The sequence below is a fragment of the Haliotis cracherodii genome, unplaced genomic scaffold, assembly GCF_022045235.1.
Source record: "Haliotis cracherodii isolate W230 unplaced genomic scaffold, xgHalCrac1.p SCAF_4, whole genome shotgun sequence".
Taxonomy (NCBI): Eukaryota; Metazoa; Mollusca; class Gastropoda; order Lepetellida; family Haliotidae; genus Haliotis; species Haliotis cracherodii.
In genome coordinates, this window is record NW_027266297.1 from 11243260 (window position 1) to 11261178 (window position 17919).

The 17919-nt window shown below is 41.4% G+C and overlaps 1 protein-coding gene across 1 annotated transcript in view; it reads right to left on the minus strand.

The window, feature by feature from the left end:
* The window catches only part of LOC139478418 (ATP-binding cassette sub-family D member 3-like), a 62817-nt gene that overhangs the window by 9585 nt on the left and 35313 nt on the right, over nt 1-17919 (minus strand). Inside the window, exons 20-25 of the mRNA XM_071260872.1 lie at nt 7045-7122; nt 4991-5056; nt 3051-3164; nt 2341-2391; nt 1815-1859; nt 1053-1157 (exon numbers count right to left, since the gene is read on the minus strand). Of these exons, the coding sequence (XP_071116973.1) occupies nt 1053-1157; nt 1815-1859; nt 2341-2391; nt 3051-3164; nt 4991-5056; nt 7045-7122 (459 nt within the window). The remainder of the gene's footprint in view (nt 1-1052; nt 1158-1814; nt 1860-2340; nt 2392-3050; nt 3165-4990; nt 5057-7044; nt 7123-17919) is intronic.

Here is a 17919-nt window from a genome sequence, read left to right on the forward strand (position 1 = left end):
CAATGGGGGTCATCACACAGTGTAGTAAGCCTACCAATGGGGGTCATCACACAGTGTAGTAAGCCTACCAATGGGGGTCATCACACAGTGAAGTAATCCTACCAATGGGGGCCATCACACAGTGTAGTAATCCTACCAATGGGGGTCATCACACAGCATAGTAATCCTACCAAAGGGGGTCATCACACAGTGTAGTAAGCCTACCAATGGGGGTCATCACACGGTGTAGTAATCCTACCAATGGGGGCCATCACACAGTGTAGTAAGCCTACCAATGGGGGCCATCACACAGTGTAGTAAGCCTACCAAAGGGGGTCATCACACAGTGTAGTAAGCCTACCAATGGGGGCCATCACACAGTGTAGTAAGCCTACCAAAGGGGGTCATCACACAGTGTAGTAAGCCTACCAATGGGGGCCATCACACAGTATAGTAATCCTACCAAAGGGGGTCATCACACAGTGTAGTAAGCCTACCAATGGGGGCCATCACACAGTATAGTAATCCTACCAAAGGGGGTCATCACACAGTGTAGTAAGCCTACCAATGGGGGTCATCACACAGTGAGGTAAGCCTACCAATGGGGGCCATCACACAGTGTAGTAAGCCTACCAATGGGGGCCATCACACAGTGTAGTAAGCCTACCAAAGGGGGCCATCACACAGTGTAGTAAGCCTACCAATGGGGGCCATCACACAGTGTAGTAAGCCTACCAATGGGGGCCATCACACAGTGTAGTAAGCCTACCAAAGGGGGCCATCACACAGTGTAGTAAGCCTACCAATGGGGGCCATCACACGGTGTAGTAAGCCTACCAATGGGGGCCATCACACAGTGTAGTAAGCCTACCAATGGGGGCCATCACACAGTGTAGTAAGCCTACCAATGGGGGCCATCACACAGTGTAGTAAGCCTACTAATGGGGGCCATCACACAGTATAGTAAGCCTACCAATAGGGGCCATCACACAGTATAGTAAGCCTACCAATGGGGGCCATCACACAGTGTAGTAATCCTACCAAAGGGGGTCATCACAGTGTAGTAAGCCTACCTCTCTGGAGTGGTTGTACATGTAGCCCTCTACGTCCACACTGACGGCACTCGTGCACTCATCCAGGATTGCGAACTGTGGCTTGTGGTAGAACAGTCGGGCCATCTGAAGACAACACCAGCAATGTGTCAATGCATTGTAGATACAAGCATCTTCTACCTTCATTTCCCATCATTAACAAATATCCATCTCCACATCCACCCTCTCTTGAATTGTATACATTAACTTGAGCAGTTTAATTAAATGTTGATTCAAATAGAAAAATCTTCGTACAAAACACTGTAAATTCAACCAGTTCAATGTACTCAGTTTTGCCTCTGGGTACATGATTAGTGCAAGCTTTACGTAAAACTAACCTCCTTTTACAGGGCTGAGCAAGTATGGTTTTGCCCCTTTTAGCAATGTTCAAGGAATATCACAGAGTGAGTGAGTGTGTATGGTTTTACGCTGCTTTTAGCAATATTCCAGCAATATCATAGCGGGGAACACCAGAAATGGGCTTCACACATTGTACCAATGTCGGGAATTGAACCTGGGTCTCCAGCGTGACGAGCGAACGCTTTAACCACTAGGCTACCCGACCGCCCCTGAATATCACAGAGGGGACATGAGCAATTGGCGTCACACATTATACCCATGTGTTGGAAAATAAAGCCAGGATTTGGTGTTATGAGCAAACACTTAACCTCTAGTGTAACCAGCTACCTCGATTAACGTTTCACTATTCAACACACAGCCAGTTCCATACATGACTGTACTTACTGCTATTCTCTGTTTCTCCCCACCGCTCAGCACATCCATCCAGTCCTGGCAGAAACAAAGAGAACAACTTTAAGGAATACTTTGAGAATAACCAATGAGTTAAGAGGACATGAAAATCATCTGTCCCGTGTGGCTGAATGGTGCAAGCCCTGAGCTTTTGTCTTCACCATTCATTCACTTCAGACATATACCAGGGGTAATACATAATTCTGAGTTTTGAGTAGTTTATTCCTTATTAACTCATTGACGTCATAGGTCCATGACTCGAGATGCACCGTTTGTCTTGTGCAGGATTAGCGTGTAAAGTTTGGAAATCACGTGAAGCAAACACTGTGGTAACACTTGACTGATTGTTAGTTCTGTCATTAATTGGTACACATTGTAAACACCTCTGCTTAACGTACATACTTCTCTATACATGTTTCTATGGTTCGCTTTTCTATTGGCAGTGTGTATAATTCATAATGATTATTCTGTTAAACTACAGGACTTCTGTCTGCCTTGCCAGATCCTCAACATCACTGACCTGTATGGAGTTCCAGCCTCCTTCTCTGCCCAAGATGTAGTCGAGCTGGACCTGAAACACAGAACACAGGTGATTGAGGGACAGAAGGGAGGGAGTGAGTGAGCTGGATTTAAGAATACTTCAGTACACAGTATCACAGTGTTTCAGCGTAATGTGGGAGGATAACCTGCAGAGATGCATGCCTTTGAGCACAGGTCTGGCATTGACAAACCAAGAAACATAATCAGTGCGAATCTGGGGTTCTTCCAGACAACCATAGGTTTCTAAGGGACTCATCTCGGCACAATAAATCGTGGTGCCTTAGACGACTGGGCCACTGGTGCCCCCAAGCTATAGCATATATACTACTCAAAAGAAGTTAAGGACCACACAATTCTTTCATAATAACCATAGTAATTGGAAAGAATCAGATGGTCCTTAACTTCTTTTGAGTAGTATATCATAACATTGGAGGCATGCAAAAATGTTTGGGCTGTGTGGAATCAAACTTGGGCAATGTCGGTGTTGACAAAATACATCAACCACTGCCCTATTAAAACATATTTGTAAAAAAATACATGTTTCTAAATTGAATCATTTAGTTCAAACAAATGCTCTTCTTTATGATGGCAATTAATGCATGTTTCAGTACTTAATCATCTCTTTACCGAGGTTTACAAAAATGTGCTGAACATTGTCTGTCAACAAGCAGCCCCTGATATAGCCTTCACCTTGCTTAGGATTTCAGCAAGGTCAGTGTCCTTGACCCCTCTCCTGAGCTGGTCAGTGTGTGCGTCAGGGTAGATGACCTGGTCTCGCAGTGTCCCCACTGTCATGTATGGCCGCTGCAAACAACAACATCAGATTCTGTATGTTATCTGTTCTTCAACACAATATGGAAACTAGGCTCGAGAAACTGGGTAGTCCAAGCAAGCTTGATGCACATTTTGCTTGTCTACTAGTTATTTCTTAGGATGAATGTCAATCTAGCCTTTAATGATCATCCTAATACACAGAGACATGTCTCAGTTGCACATGAGCAGTGATCCACACCACTGCCACACTCTGACGTGCTAGCTATGTACTACAAGCACGGCTTGCTACAGGCCAATTCTAAACCAGATTCCCCACACGTCTGGCAACTTCAAAATATTTGCTAGGTACCCTCAATTTTTTTTACCATTTTATTTTGAGCGAACATTACAAACAAGATGTGATAATGTATTTGCATCAGTATCTTTTTTACCATGTCAAGGTCATGCATTGTTGAGATGTTCATGGGACCTTTTGTCCCTCCAAATGTCAAGCAAAGGTCATGCTTGACAGGGTCATAAACGTCATAAGCCGTTTTATACATACGCAGGCAGCCCTTTGAAACACTGGTAATAAATCTGCTTCTCCGAAACGAAAACAAAACTGTCAACCTATTTGAAGGATGAGAGACAAGTGATTCCCTATTGTCACACCTCATCACTGTGGTAACATCAGCAACAGATACAACATGAGTGAGTGAGTTGGGTTTAACACCGCTTTTAACGGTATTCCAGTTATATCGCGGCGTGTTAGCTTAATGTGGGAGGAAAGCCTGAAGTGATGCAGGTCTCAGACGTTTACCACAGCACGGGTATGGTGCTGACAAACCTAGAAACATAATCAGGGCGAACCAGGATTCGAACCCACAATCATATGTTTCTGGCATGCCCAAGGGACGCAACAATGCACAGGGAATCGCGGCGCCTTAGACGACTGGGACACCCGTGCCCCCAGTTACAACATGAAGGATGTTGACTATGCCAGCAGGGTATGACAATCAACTCCATTTCAAATCAGACAATAACAAACAGTATGGCTTGAGTGACAACAGGTTTATGAGTCAGAAGCATGAAGTTACTTTATGCACATAAATATCAATCTCTTTATGAAATAACATCAACATATCTATAAGCATGGTTATCTCTGCATGACGTAATAATTTAAAACAAACAGGTTTATGAGTCAGAAACATGAAATTACTCTATGCACATAAACATAAATCTCTTCACCATAAAACCGTAACACATCTATAAGCAGGATTATGTCTGCGTAACCAGTAAAACTTTAATACAAATATACTACTCAAAATAAGTCAAAGAACACCTGATTCTTTCATATAACGATGCATGTAGTTGGACATGCATTGAGAAAAACTAGAATGAGCGAATGTTGTTCTATGCCTCAGTCAGTAAATCAATACCGTGGATGTATTCCACCCCAGCCTGAGGAGCTACTTCCAAATGATCCTTCAATTCCATATTATGTCCATTCAGACATTTTAATTCCCTGAGCACCTGAATACTAAATATTGACGATAAAAAGAATAAAAGATTTCAGTTATGCGTTAAACATGGTGTCTGGTAGGTTTAGACATCATGGAAGGCAAAAAAATAAGGAACAAATCTCCCTTCTTAGTTCAAAATATTCCAAAAACTGAAAAACATGTTCACAGTGCCAGAAAGGTCAAAGTCATTAACCCTTTAAAAACACAAACAAATACACAGATCAACCATATCTCAGCAATGTGGTCCTCCATACTTTTTATGCCTTGCCTATTACTTTCAATGGTAACACAACCCAACCTATTCCAATAAATCAACAAAGTTCAAAGTAAAACAATCCATTTTCATTGTCTCACCTGAGGGACATAGAACAGTTTGCCCTTTTCTGGCTTGGTGAGGGTTCCGCCAAACAGCGGCCAGAGCTGCAAGGACAAGAAACATCATGTTAATCAACATGTCATCAAGCAACTGGGTTAGTGAGTGACCGAGAATACTTCATAAAAACATGTTTACATGGATATCCCTGTCATAACAAAATAGCTGTCTATGTTAGGCTGAAAAACAAAAAACTACTGTTTCCTTATAAAAGTGACAAAAGCGATCACTATCAAATAGTAATGATACCATATAACTTCTTTGAGAGGCATTTAGAAGTTGGAGTACTAAGTAAGGGTAAGATATATGGGTGAACAACTTCTTTATTACAATTAGGAGCGACGTTTTGGTGTAGGTTCTAACACCAATATCAAGCTAGTGACCATATGTTCGCGAAAAAAAGACAGTATCCTGCTCCACTGGTGGCATCTGTTCTGTCACAAACACATGCAAAGGCAATTGTATTTAAAAATTGAATTGTGTCAGAGATCCTTTTTGTCTAAGTGTGTAAAAAACCTGAAACAAATGGCATTAGGACATTCTAGAACATTCTTATCAATTTTGATGAGACATTCTATATCATTCCAGTTGAAAAGAATCTGAAACCTTGAAAAGTAAGATTTGATTTGTTTGTCTCACTGGACTACAATGGCAGAATGTGCATGGTGACTTGATGGCAGCACAAATCAATGAGTTCCTGCATGTTGGCCTTGGTACAGAGCCACAAACAACATGGTGTAACCTGGATATGATAGGAGTCACTGCCACTGAAAGGGTCAAAATGACGTACTTTTTTTACTTAATATGCCAAATATTTTACATACCAAAAGCCATCATTAAAATATAGTATGTAAAAGATAGTCTGGCAATTTTGTGTTTGTGTTCGTTATTCATGGCCACAAGAATGAAATATCTATGAATGTGCAATCAAGTGCATTTACACACCCTGTACCTAAAAATATCCATAAGGACATATTATATGCATAGATTTCTTCAAAGACAACACTCATATTATATTTAATTTGACAGTATTGTGGGCACTGGTCATTGTCGGATTTGAGCAGATACTATTAAATAAATGTATAATATATTAATAATTAACAAACAATGTCAAATAATTGATGTTATTGTTTCACTGAATAAACAAATAATACATCAACTGCTGACTTGTTATTTTAGTCATGAATTAATAATCGCATTCGTTACCCTATATTCGTGATACGAATCATATTCGGCTTATAGTGCATTCGTTGAAGCCCTAGTAAAGATTAATGTGTCAGAGTAGGTGAGCTGTTTTATCAACATCTTCTTTTAACAGTACTTCAGTTACATTGTGTGGGAACTTGATGAGGGAACTGCAAATGGAGGATTATCCTGAGTCGAGTCAGAGAGAGTGGAAATATGGGGTTTAATGATGCAATAAGATTTATCACAGCTATACAACGGATGCTTTTAGTACAACCAGCTGATGATAGGCTTGAGTGAGTGAGTGAGTGAGTGAGTGAGTTGGGTTTTATGCCGCTTTTAACAGTACTCCAGTTATATCGCGGCATGTCAGCTTAATGTGGGAGGAAAGCCTGAAGTGATGCAGGTTTCAGACGTTTACCACCTCAGTGAAATCCACAAGCACAGGTATGGTGCTGACAAACCTAGAAACATAATCAGGGTGAACCGGGATTCGAATCCACAATCATAGGTTTCTGGCGTGCCCAAGGGACACAACTCTACACAGCGAATCGCGGTGCCTTAGACGACTGGGCCACCTGTGCCCCCGATGGTAAGCTTGAAACTTTGTTGAAATTGTCTTATTATTCATACTGAGGGGCCATATAATGACCTTACGATTACACTTTCGAGGTTAAGTTTCCACTTGCAACACAGGAAATTGGAGCCTGTTCAGAGCCTTTGACAATAACAGTCCTGGCAATACGACTTATGTAACTTGCATACTTTACCATGAATGGTAACATGGACAGTAATCTTGATTTTACAGATCAAATTGATTATATGTGTTTAGTTATCCAAAATATATCACCTCGCCAAGGATTCTGAAGAGGGAGCTCTTGCCACAGCCATTGGGCCCACACACCAGGATGTTCATGCCCGACCGCACCTGAAATGAGAGTGAGTGAGTGAGTATGGATTTACGCCGCTCTTATCAATATTCCACCAGTATCAGGGCAATCGAAACCAGAAATGAGCTTCACACATAGTACCAACATGGGGAATTAAATTAGGGTCTCAGCATGACGAACTTATGCTTTAACCACTAGGCTACCCCACCGACCCCCTGAAATGAGACCATACAATAGTCACAGGATGAGAGCAGTGTTCAAAATTAAGGTGGTCCTCAGGGGATTTTGCTACTGTATTTAACATCAGGGCTATGAATACCCCACTCAGACACAGTATACAGACTCCAAGCCGACCAGTCCTTGTTGTAGCCCCTTAATGCCGAGCACCAGGCAGGGTAACAACAAATACCATCTTTTTACATCTTTTGGTATGAGGCAGTTGGGGATCAAACCCAAACTTCCAGGCAGAGGGTCTATCCACTAGACCACAGGACAGTCTGTGTACTTAGAGTACACAGGGAGCACAGAATGACATTACATGTAGTGCCAGTGGGGGGGTTAAGGAGTAGGGAGGGTCTTGTCATCTTACAAATTATGACACTACTTATCTATGCCTACCCTAGTGCTTATGTTTGCAACAGAGAATATTCGGTAAAAATGTCTGAAGCTATCATTTACTATCCCCATGACAATGAAACAACAGACAATAAAACACAAATACAATATGCCATTACTGTACATGTGGAAAGTTTTGTGCCATTAATTTATTGAGAATGGCTTACAATAGCCGTAACAGTGTTTGGATTGTTTTGCGACACCCTGTTGATGAGATTACCAAAGATCAAATCTACTTTTGCATGTGTTGAAATGGTAACTCCGTAACAGTCAGTGATTTTTAAACTATACATACACACGTCTGGTTGTAATTGACAAGTTAGGTTGGAGTAACATGTGTATCTAATAGTGGAGACTAGCAGGTGCAGGCGTATGTATGACTTGTCAAGATGTGGCAGATAAGGCAACTTTTCTGATTAGACACTGAGTGACAATTTGTAATAAAGGACACAGGGTGTGAAGGTTTGACAACGTGTGGAAGTGAATACAAGCAATATGCCTCTTTACAATTTTTGTTTGTTGTTGGCCTGCAAAAATAACTGCGTCGTGAAACTACTGCGATTGTGTGTCACTCACAGTTTCCGCAGTACTTTAACAAAACACCACTTTCTAGATTTACAGTAATAGGCAACACCTCATCCTCAGTTTACCCACCTAGCTCTTATAACAAGCAAATAACAAGCTCACATAACAAGCAGATGTACAGATGGTCAAATTTCTGTTTAGTGGTATTATTCACAAAAACAAATATATCATTAGTTATGTCATGTGAATATGACTCATGCTGCATCATAGGATTTATCATGGCTGGCAGCACAATTCTATCAGAAATGATACTGCCAATGATGCAGCTTAATTCCATTACCATAACACAATTTTTAAATCATGACGAGACAGCTGTTCCATTACTTTCGGTCATATTACCCAACATAACATGCAAACAACTGAGTGGCATTCAACCGGTTTAAACTATACTCATTGACATCCAGGCATGATTGATATTTCAGTAACTGCTAACAAAAGCTTAAAAATAATAGAAAAGAGGGAGAAGGAGACAAGGCTTAGCTGGGTGCTAAGGGACACCTGTCTGTATGTTCCTCTGACCCGGGAGGGAGGAGGAGACAAGGCTTAGCTGGGTGCTCAGGGGCACCTGTCTGTATGTTCCTCTGACCCGGGAGGGAGGAGGAGACAAGGCTTAGCTGGGTGCTCAGGGACACCTGTCTCTACATGTCCCTCTGACCAGGGAGGGAGGGGGGGGGGGGGGGACAAGGCTTAGCTGGGTGCTCAGGGACACCTGTCTGTATGTTCCTCTGACTAGGGAGGGAGGAGGGGACAAGGCTTAGCTGGGTGCTCAGGGGCACCTGTCTCTACATGTCCCTCTGTCCAGGGAGGGAGGAGGGGACAAGGCTTAGCTGGGTGCTCAGGGACACCTGTCTCTACATGTCCCTCTGTCCAGGGAGGGAGGAGGGGACAAGGCTTAGCTGGGTGCTCAGGGGCACCTGTCTCTACATGTCCCTCTGACCAGGGAGGGAGGAGGGGACAAGGCTTAGCTGGGTGCTCAGGGGCACCTGTATCTACATGTCCCTCTGTCCAGGGAGGGAGAGGGGACAAGGCTTAGCTGGGTGCTCAGGGGCACCTGTCTCAACATGACCTTCTGCTTTCTCATCTAGTGACTGATAGAGGACATGTGACCACACTTTACTGACCAGTATTAGGCGATGTGATGTAAAATGGGGCTTAACATTGTCGTCAATTTTATTGCACTTACAGAATGACTGGCTTTGTGTGGTGTGCGTGTATGTGCGTGCGTGCGTGCGTGTGTCTCTGTGTCTATGTGTGTGTCTTATGAGCAAGAGAAATACTGTGATAACTTGTAGAGATAGGTCTGTGATGGAGACGGTGACATCACTTCCGAAACAAGGCTATGATGCTGGACGGGTCCAGGTGTTTTGTCATAATAGAAAGGAGATACGATAAACTGGATAAAAGGGGATGCCTTACTTTATCAGTCCCCAGTATAGCACATGATATATGCATGAAGTGACCAGTAACGCAAATGCCACTTTGAACTTTGCCGAAAATAGCATTGTCCAGACACATGCACAAATCGCAATAAACATGCATTTGAGTGGCACTGTTGTATGAATAGTGTTGGTTGGAGTCCATTGTCAGGATATAACTTCGTGACCCAAATGATAATCCATCCATCTGCTCTCAACTAGATCTGCAGGTAGAATCTAATTTCCATCAACATATATGCTGGTTATAACAACTGCATATGTGTTTAGATGAATAATATTTTGAAATGGAAGACACACACAATCAACATATAGAATGTATTTGATAATGTTTAGGCTCAAACAAACACAACAAAAGTAACAAACTGGGACAATAACTTTCTATTTTTCCTCATATCATTTCGCCAACTGTCTACATGTATAATGTGTCACACAGTGTTTATAGTGTTCAAAACTAAGGGGTCCTTGATGTTTCTCCCTAAAGTGTTCCAATCTAGGAACCACTTAAATATTCAACTTTTAACCTTAGGGTTTTGAAAAGGCCCCCTTGACTTGCCCTGTTCAATTTCAGAGCATGGTGTTGGGTATATGGACTTGTCAAAATTTGGTCTTGCATCAATGCATCCTGTGAATATATTTTATATGTCAACAAAGTATATAAACAATCTCCAACCACACATAACACACAAAATTTCTGCCCTAGCTATTTCTGGTTGAGCAGGCATTATAGACCATCAACCCTGGTACACCCAGTATGTATTATCCTTCCAAAACTCATTCAGCTGTGAACATAAATAAACATGGCTCTATAAAGAAGCAGGGCACTGACAACCAGCTCATTCCAGATTAGACTGGTCACACATGCATTTCATTCCACAGCTGGGTCTAAATATATCTCTTTCATCATACTCCCATTCCTTGGCCCAGCAAAATAAACATGTTCAAGCAAGGAGGTCAAGAGTGTCACCCTCCCCTGACCTCGCCTGACCCCCCATGACCCGTCATAAGAACATGTCAGTATGGCCTCTGGATGAGGCCAGATTCCATGGGCAGACTGAAGGTCGCTTTACCCAGGCACTGCGGCCCTAATCTTCCCAGGCCAACCTGCCTTCCCTCTCAGGTCAATATGAGTCAGGCTAGATTTACAAGGGCTCTCTGACATCTGCCCTTGTCACTAATGGGTTGGCATGTACTGCGATCACTTTCCGGCCCAGTCCATGTTTTGAGAGGGGAGAAGGTTGACATATTGATTGTCACACAAATCATTTTAACCTGTAATGCTGAAGGGAACCTGAGACACGTTGTTGTCACGTGGTGTCCCAATGCAATTTATGTCACAGATTTTGCAAGGCATTGATTTTTTTGTCACTTGAGCCATAAATTCAATACCTTACAAACAAAACAAATCTGTTTAATGAGAAAAATAGAATAACACTTATCTACCAGCTCATGTTGTATCTATGTAAACATGCATGGTGACACTGTTTAAATCAATGTACTTTTCTGCACATCCACTCCAACCAAGGTTAAAGCTTGTTATCAGCACATGTATGCATATTTTGGTTCCTTCAGTGAGGTGTCAGTTGTGATCATGACACTGAACTTTGACACTAAATAACATTTAGTTAAGCGTGGGCTACACTTGTACAGCAAAAAGCGGACATTGACTTTAAGGTGCAATCCAACCGCTCGTGTAACAACCTACCAGAGAGCTGAAGTGACTCTTTGTACACAAAGATAGATTCCTTTGTTTGTCTAACATCGCACTCAGCTATATTCCAGCTATATGGTCTGTAAATAAGCAAGTCAGGAACAGACAATACAGTGATTGACATCAGAAGCATCGATCTACGCAACTGGGGTCGATAACGTGCATCAACCAAGACAGCGAGCCTGACCACCCGATCCCGTTAGTCGCCTCTTACGACAGGCATAGTCACCTCTTACGACAGGCATAGTCGCCTTTTATGGCAAGCATGGGTTGCTGAAGACTATTCTAACCCAGATCTTCACAGGTCAATTGATCACTACACATACTTGAATACCAAATTCGACATACCAGTCAAGTGTCCACAACTCAACTGCACAGAACTCTCTTAGCGCTATAGCCACCTCCTCCCATATCTCAACAAAGACTCTTAATTCTCTTAGTCCTAAGACTGCTTTGTGCATGTGAACCAAAGGGAGAGCCCATTATGATTGTGTTTGTTGTTAATGAAACACTAAGCAAAATTCCAGCTTTATGACAAAGGCCTGGCAATAATCCATGCAAACCAGGGATCAATATTGTGAGCAACAATCTGCACCATCTGGGTTCGAGCAAAAGCCATGAAAAGAGTCAAGTAGCCTGACCACCCAATCTATTAAGTTGCCTCTCATGATCAAGAAAGCCAGAAGCAATATAGGCCTTAGATGTTTAGTTAGACCTTGGTTTTACAATTGACATTTTAAAAATTGGACTTTTGATATGAAAATAATGTTGATTTTTGATTGGTTAAAAGTCACAATTTTACTTACAGGAAAATTACATGACGTGATTCGAACCTGCAACCTCTTACATCGTGTTTTGTAACCCACGGTTTTCCCACTCAGCCAATGGGGCAGATGATGAAAAGTTGTTCAGTTTTACATGTCATGACTCCAGTTAGTATATGCAGCACGTTTTTTCTCTAGAACACTTTGATTGAATTCCTTTTATACCACAACACTATGTATTGTTTCACTTTAAGGAATCTCAATGTTTTCTTATTTTTTCTGGTATTTCTTGCTGTTAGAGGGTTCATAAGTTGGATAAAACAGGCCTCTTCAATTTCCTCAAGCTTTTTCCTTGCTTGTGGTTTTACATTTTCAACCTATAACCTCTGCGTTGTGTTTTATCCTCAAAGTCTAGACTTGTAAATTTATTCAAGTCTTATCACGACTATTTCATAATCATGTCTGGAGACGTGTGTTACGGCACAGGTGTTTATGTCAAATAAGGAGCACAGAATGCAATGCAGTGCTTGTTTTGGTAAATATGTAATTATGTTTCAAATGATGATGGCAGTCATTTCAACTGTAAAGTGACCTCCCTGATAATGACAATCCTTTCCCGACTATATATGTTTAAATATTCATAGTTCCACCAAAATGCCTTTATTTATTGCCAGAGGCTATGATGACTATTATTCCATCATGAAAACACAAGATCATATTCAGTGGTAAAAAATAACCTAAAATGTTAACTAGTCTGAATAGTGAAACATAAATAAGAGAACCCCTAATAATTAAGCCTGCAATTCCACTAGCCTCCCGGATATGTGTTTGGGGTATTTTACGCAAATACGCAGCTTATCTGTAGCTCTGAAACAAGTATTTCAATTGGTCTGGTCTTCTCATGCTGCAGATCATTCCAGGTTCATGTCTGTGCAAGTGATCTGCCATCTTCCAGTTTGAAGCCAAGGTCTAATGTTGGTGTGCCATGTTCCCCAGCTACACCAGGGACACAGTGACCAGTCACAGCCAAATCAAGGTCACATCTGTTCGTCACAACACCAACTAGGTCACTTGCAGGACCTACAAAGCGGCTATTGACACAGTTTTTGCTCCAACTTTAAGTGCTCAGAGACCTAATAATGTTGGCTTTTTGTCGAAAGGACAAGACTCCACATGTGTATGGAACTTTGGAGTGTGTTTCTTTTAAGCCATGCACAAAAACTTGCTTATCTGAAGGGGACTACCTTAAACAGGTTCCCTAAGTTCTTCTTTGTCACAATAAAACTAAATACCTTATACAAAGTAAACATTTGATACAGTCAAGTCCCGTTTATCCATGGTTGGTTGCATATGATTATGTCGGATTAACAAGTTTGTTGGATAAACAAAATAAGGTGGTATCAACCTTTGCGACTGAAAATCGGACATCTACATGATATACAATGATACAAACACATAATAACAAAATGAAAAATGAAATTTTCATACTGTTATGTTACATTGTTAGCGGAATATGTCTGATCATGCAACCTCGAAAAGTTTAACACAAAACAACTGTTACGGGCTAAATGACTGGTTCAAAATACTTTCAAAAGCATAGTCTGGTATGGAAGTCACCAGTTTGAAACTAGTATCGCAAAGCTCATGACAGTTGCTTTCTTAGAGGCTAATGTTGACTTTGTGTTAATCATTTCATTGGTCAGTCAAAGTTTGCAAAAGTTGTTCTCATGTGACCTGTAATGGGATGTCCTCAGCGGTAGCGAGAACTGTATCTAAGAACTATCTGAGGACTATATTGATTTTTATGAGATTGAGTTATAAAATCTAAACATGTGATTACTCCTGTTTTGTTTATTTAAAGCATTAATTGTTTATTGTCAGGCCGTTGTAATATGCAGCTACCAGCCGACTCATCTCGCATCAAAACACAGGCTGTGTACTTACGGGCAGATGACTGATCACGGTATCAGATTACGAGACTGATTAATGAGTGATTTCAGAAAATTCATTGCAAATTAGGTGTGTCGGAGTGCGAGACTGTCAGATTAGGTCAGGTCTAAATAGCACTGATTTAATCGGTTCCCTTCACTAGGGGTGGATAAAGCCGATTGTTGGATTAAAAAGTGTCGGATTAATGATACTCGACTGTATAAACTTGTGCCATTTAATGGTGAACGATGAAATTAAGGCGTCACCAGATCTGATCCTGAAACAAAGGGTGACAAGCTCACCAATCCATTAAAACATCCTCCCAATGAATCTTTTTCTCTGTATATAACTGTGATATAAACCTATGTTCACAAGGGCTGCAATGAATACACTATGAGGCAAATATGATGCATATCAAGACTATATTATTATTCATTAATATACCGCACTTATCCAGGTAGTATCTGCTCAACTGAGACAATGACCAGTGACCACATTACTGTCAAAAGAAATATTTAAGAGAATTGTCACTTTTAAGAAAACTATATCATAACCGACGAGTTCAAGTAAAAAACTATTTTTAAAATCAAAATATTTGATTCCAGGCACTGGAAATAACAAATTCAATTCTTGAAGGGACATGGTTTGATTCACTGAACACGCGAGTGAATCGTAACAGCCCCAAACAATTCTAGTTTCCATATCGGACAGGACCACAATGATGTCAGTATCCCTAACCTGATTAATGGGTACGTGTCCAGCAAAACAACTGTTCCAAAGGTCTGGTTGTGAATGAAAATGAGGCCATTTCCTGTACCAGCAATATTTGAATAGCATGAGGAAAAGTGAGTGAGCTTTACCCTGCGTATAATAATAATATGGCCATTTATATATTGTCATAGTTCCACACTGCACAAGGGATCACTGTGCGTGCACTCAGTTTTATTCTCAGCTCCCTAGGGAGAGTACAACCCAAGCTGCCTATGAAGCACAAGAAGGTTTACATTCACATTACCATCCCATCCTACATGGTACCCATTCACTGCTGGGTGAACAGAGGCATATTTCAAACTTAGTCACATGCCCAAGGAGACACCACATGTGTTACATGTGCTTCAGTGTGGGGCAGGATCAAAGTCCAAGAAACTCTCAGGAGTCAAGCGTTAACATTGTTTAGCCTCACCTGATTTGTGACCTGTGCATGTACAGGACCTTGTGCTACTGTTTAAAAGTACTCAAGTGATATCCTACTGGGTACAATGATTTGTCTGTTTGTGTTTAACGCCACACTAAGCAATATTCCAGCTATATGATGGCAGTCTGTACATAATAAAGTATGGATCAGACAATCTAGTGATTGACACCATGATCTACGCAATTGGGATACGATGACGTGCACCAAGCCATCCACCCAATACTGTTAGTTGTCGCTTTCAGCATGCATAGGCAGCTGAAGACCTATTCTAACCAGGACCTTCATGGGTCAGGTTTCACAATGCAGTTACACCCATGTGGGAATCAAAATCATAGGCATGAGAGTAAGTGAAAAACCAACGATCATAATCTGGCGAAATTAGGATTATATCCCATGAGCTGCAGATCCTGTTGCCACTAACCTAACTCTGCATGAAATGTGAATCAATGTGTTTAATGCAGCAGTCAGTTAGTTAGTTTGTTTGCTTATATGCCACACTCAGCAATATCCCAGTTCTATGACAGCGGCCTGTAGAGAATCACCCCAGGCCAGACATTAGGCATGAGACTCATTGTGATCAACTCATTGGGATGCTGCTGCTGCTGCTCATGTACTAAGCCACACTTGGCAATTCTAGTGTAATACAAAATCTCATTAATACACTTCCAGCTACATTGAATATTGGTGGCCAGCTGTAGATGACAATGGAATTCTATTACATTTCAGAGATAACATAGCAATACTAATGCCAAGTGAAATGTGTGCTCAAGTGAAAATCACTTCCTGGTTGACTTTCAGCCATTGCTATATAACATGTTTAATTACTTGTTTCAAATAACAACAAACACAAAATGTAATAAACAAACTGAAGAAATATGCTCAATGAAGAATTCAAGGCAAACAGCTAACATCTTTTTCGTTTATTTGTTGTTTAATGCCACTCATCCTGTAAATATTTGAGACTTAAGAGTGATTGAGTGAGTTGAGTTTTAACGCTGCTTTTAACATTATTCCAGTTCTATTACGGCGTGTCAGCTTAATGTGGGAGGAAAGCCCGAAGTGATGCAGGTCTCAGACGTTTACCACTTTGGTGAAACCCACAAGCACGGGTATGGTGCTGACAAACCTAGAAACATAATCAGGGACGAACCAGGATTCAAACCCACAATCATAGGTTTCTGGCGTGCCCAAGGGACGTAACTAAGACGACTGGGCCACCCGGGTCCCCTATTGTCAAAAAGAAGCAAGAAACAAACATTGTCCTGTAACAAAATACACAGTGCAACATATAGACAATCAATTTCTAAAAAACACATTCTGAAACAATCAAGGAACAAATGACAGCTTGAAAACTACTCATATTCCCACTGATGAGTAATCAACCTACAAACTAGAACCAAAACAATATCAAAATTCAGTTCCATAAACTTCTATTCAACATATTCACAAGTGACATAAATCTCTCTCACACCTGTTCAGAGAAAGCTGAATGTTACACAACAGTCAAAATTAAGTAAGAAATTCATGAGGGCCATGTCAGTACTGTCAAGTGAAAGTTAACAAAATATTTTATGGGAAATCTGAAGAATCATGTCATAACATCTGCTTCAAGCATAATGCTGTTCTACCAAAGCCTACATAAGATCTACATTTATCATTCGACTGTACCCACAGCCCCACAAGTAATATCTACAATAGCAGTAGACTGTACCCACAGCCCCACAAGTAATATCTACAATAGCAGTACACTGTGCCCATAGCCCCACAAGTAATATCTACAATAGCAGTAGACTGTACCCACAGCCCCACAAGTAATATCTACAATAGCAGTAGACTGTGCCCATAGCCCCACAAGTAACGTCTACAATAGCAGTAGACTGTACCCACAGACCCACAAGTAACATCTACAATAGCAGTAGACTGTGCCAATTGCCCCACAAGTAATATGTACAATAGCAGTAGACTGTACCCACAGCCCCACAAGTAACGTCTACAATAGCAGTAGACTGTACCCATAGCCCCACAAGTAACGTCTACAATAGCAGTAGACTGTACCCACAGCCCCACAAGTAACATCTACAATAGCAGTAGACTGTGCCCATAGCCCCACAAGTAATGTCTACAATAGCAGTAGACTGTACCCATAGCCCCACAAGTAACGTCTCAAATAGCAGTAGACTGTACCCATAGCCCCACAAGTAACGTCTACAATAGCAGTAGACTGTACCCACAGACCCACAAGTAACATCTACAATAGCAGTAGACTGTGCCCATAGCCCCACAAGTAACGTCTACAATAGCAGTACACTGTACCCACAGACCCACAAGTAATGTCTACAATAGCAGTAGACTGTACGCACAGCCCCACAAGTAATGTCTACAATAGCAGTAGACTGTACTCACAGCCCCACAAGTAACATCTACCCGCAGCATTAGACTGTACCCACAGCCCCACAAGTAATATCTACAATAGCAGTAGACTGTACCCACAGCCCCACAAGTAACATCTATAATAGCAGTAGACTGTACCCACAGCCCCACAAGTAACGTCTACAAAAGCAGTAGACTGTACCCACAGACCCACAAGTAACATCTACAATAGC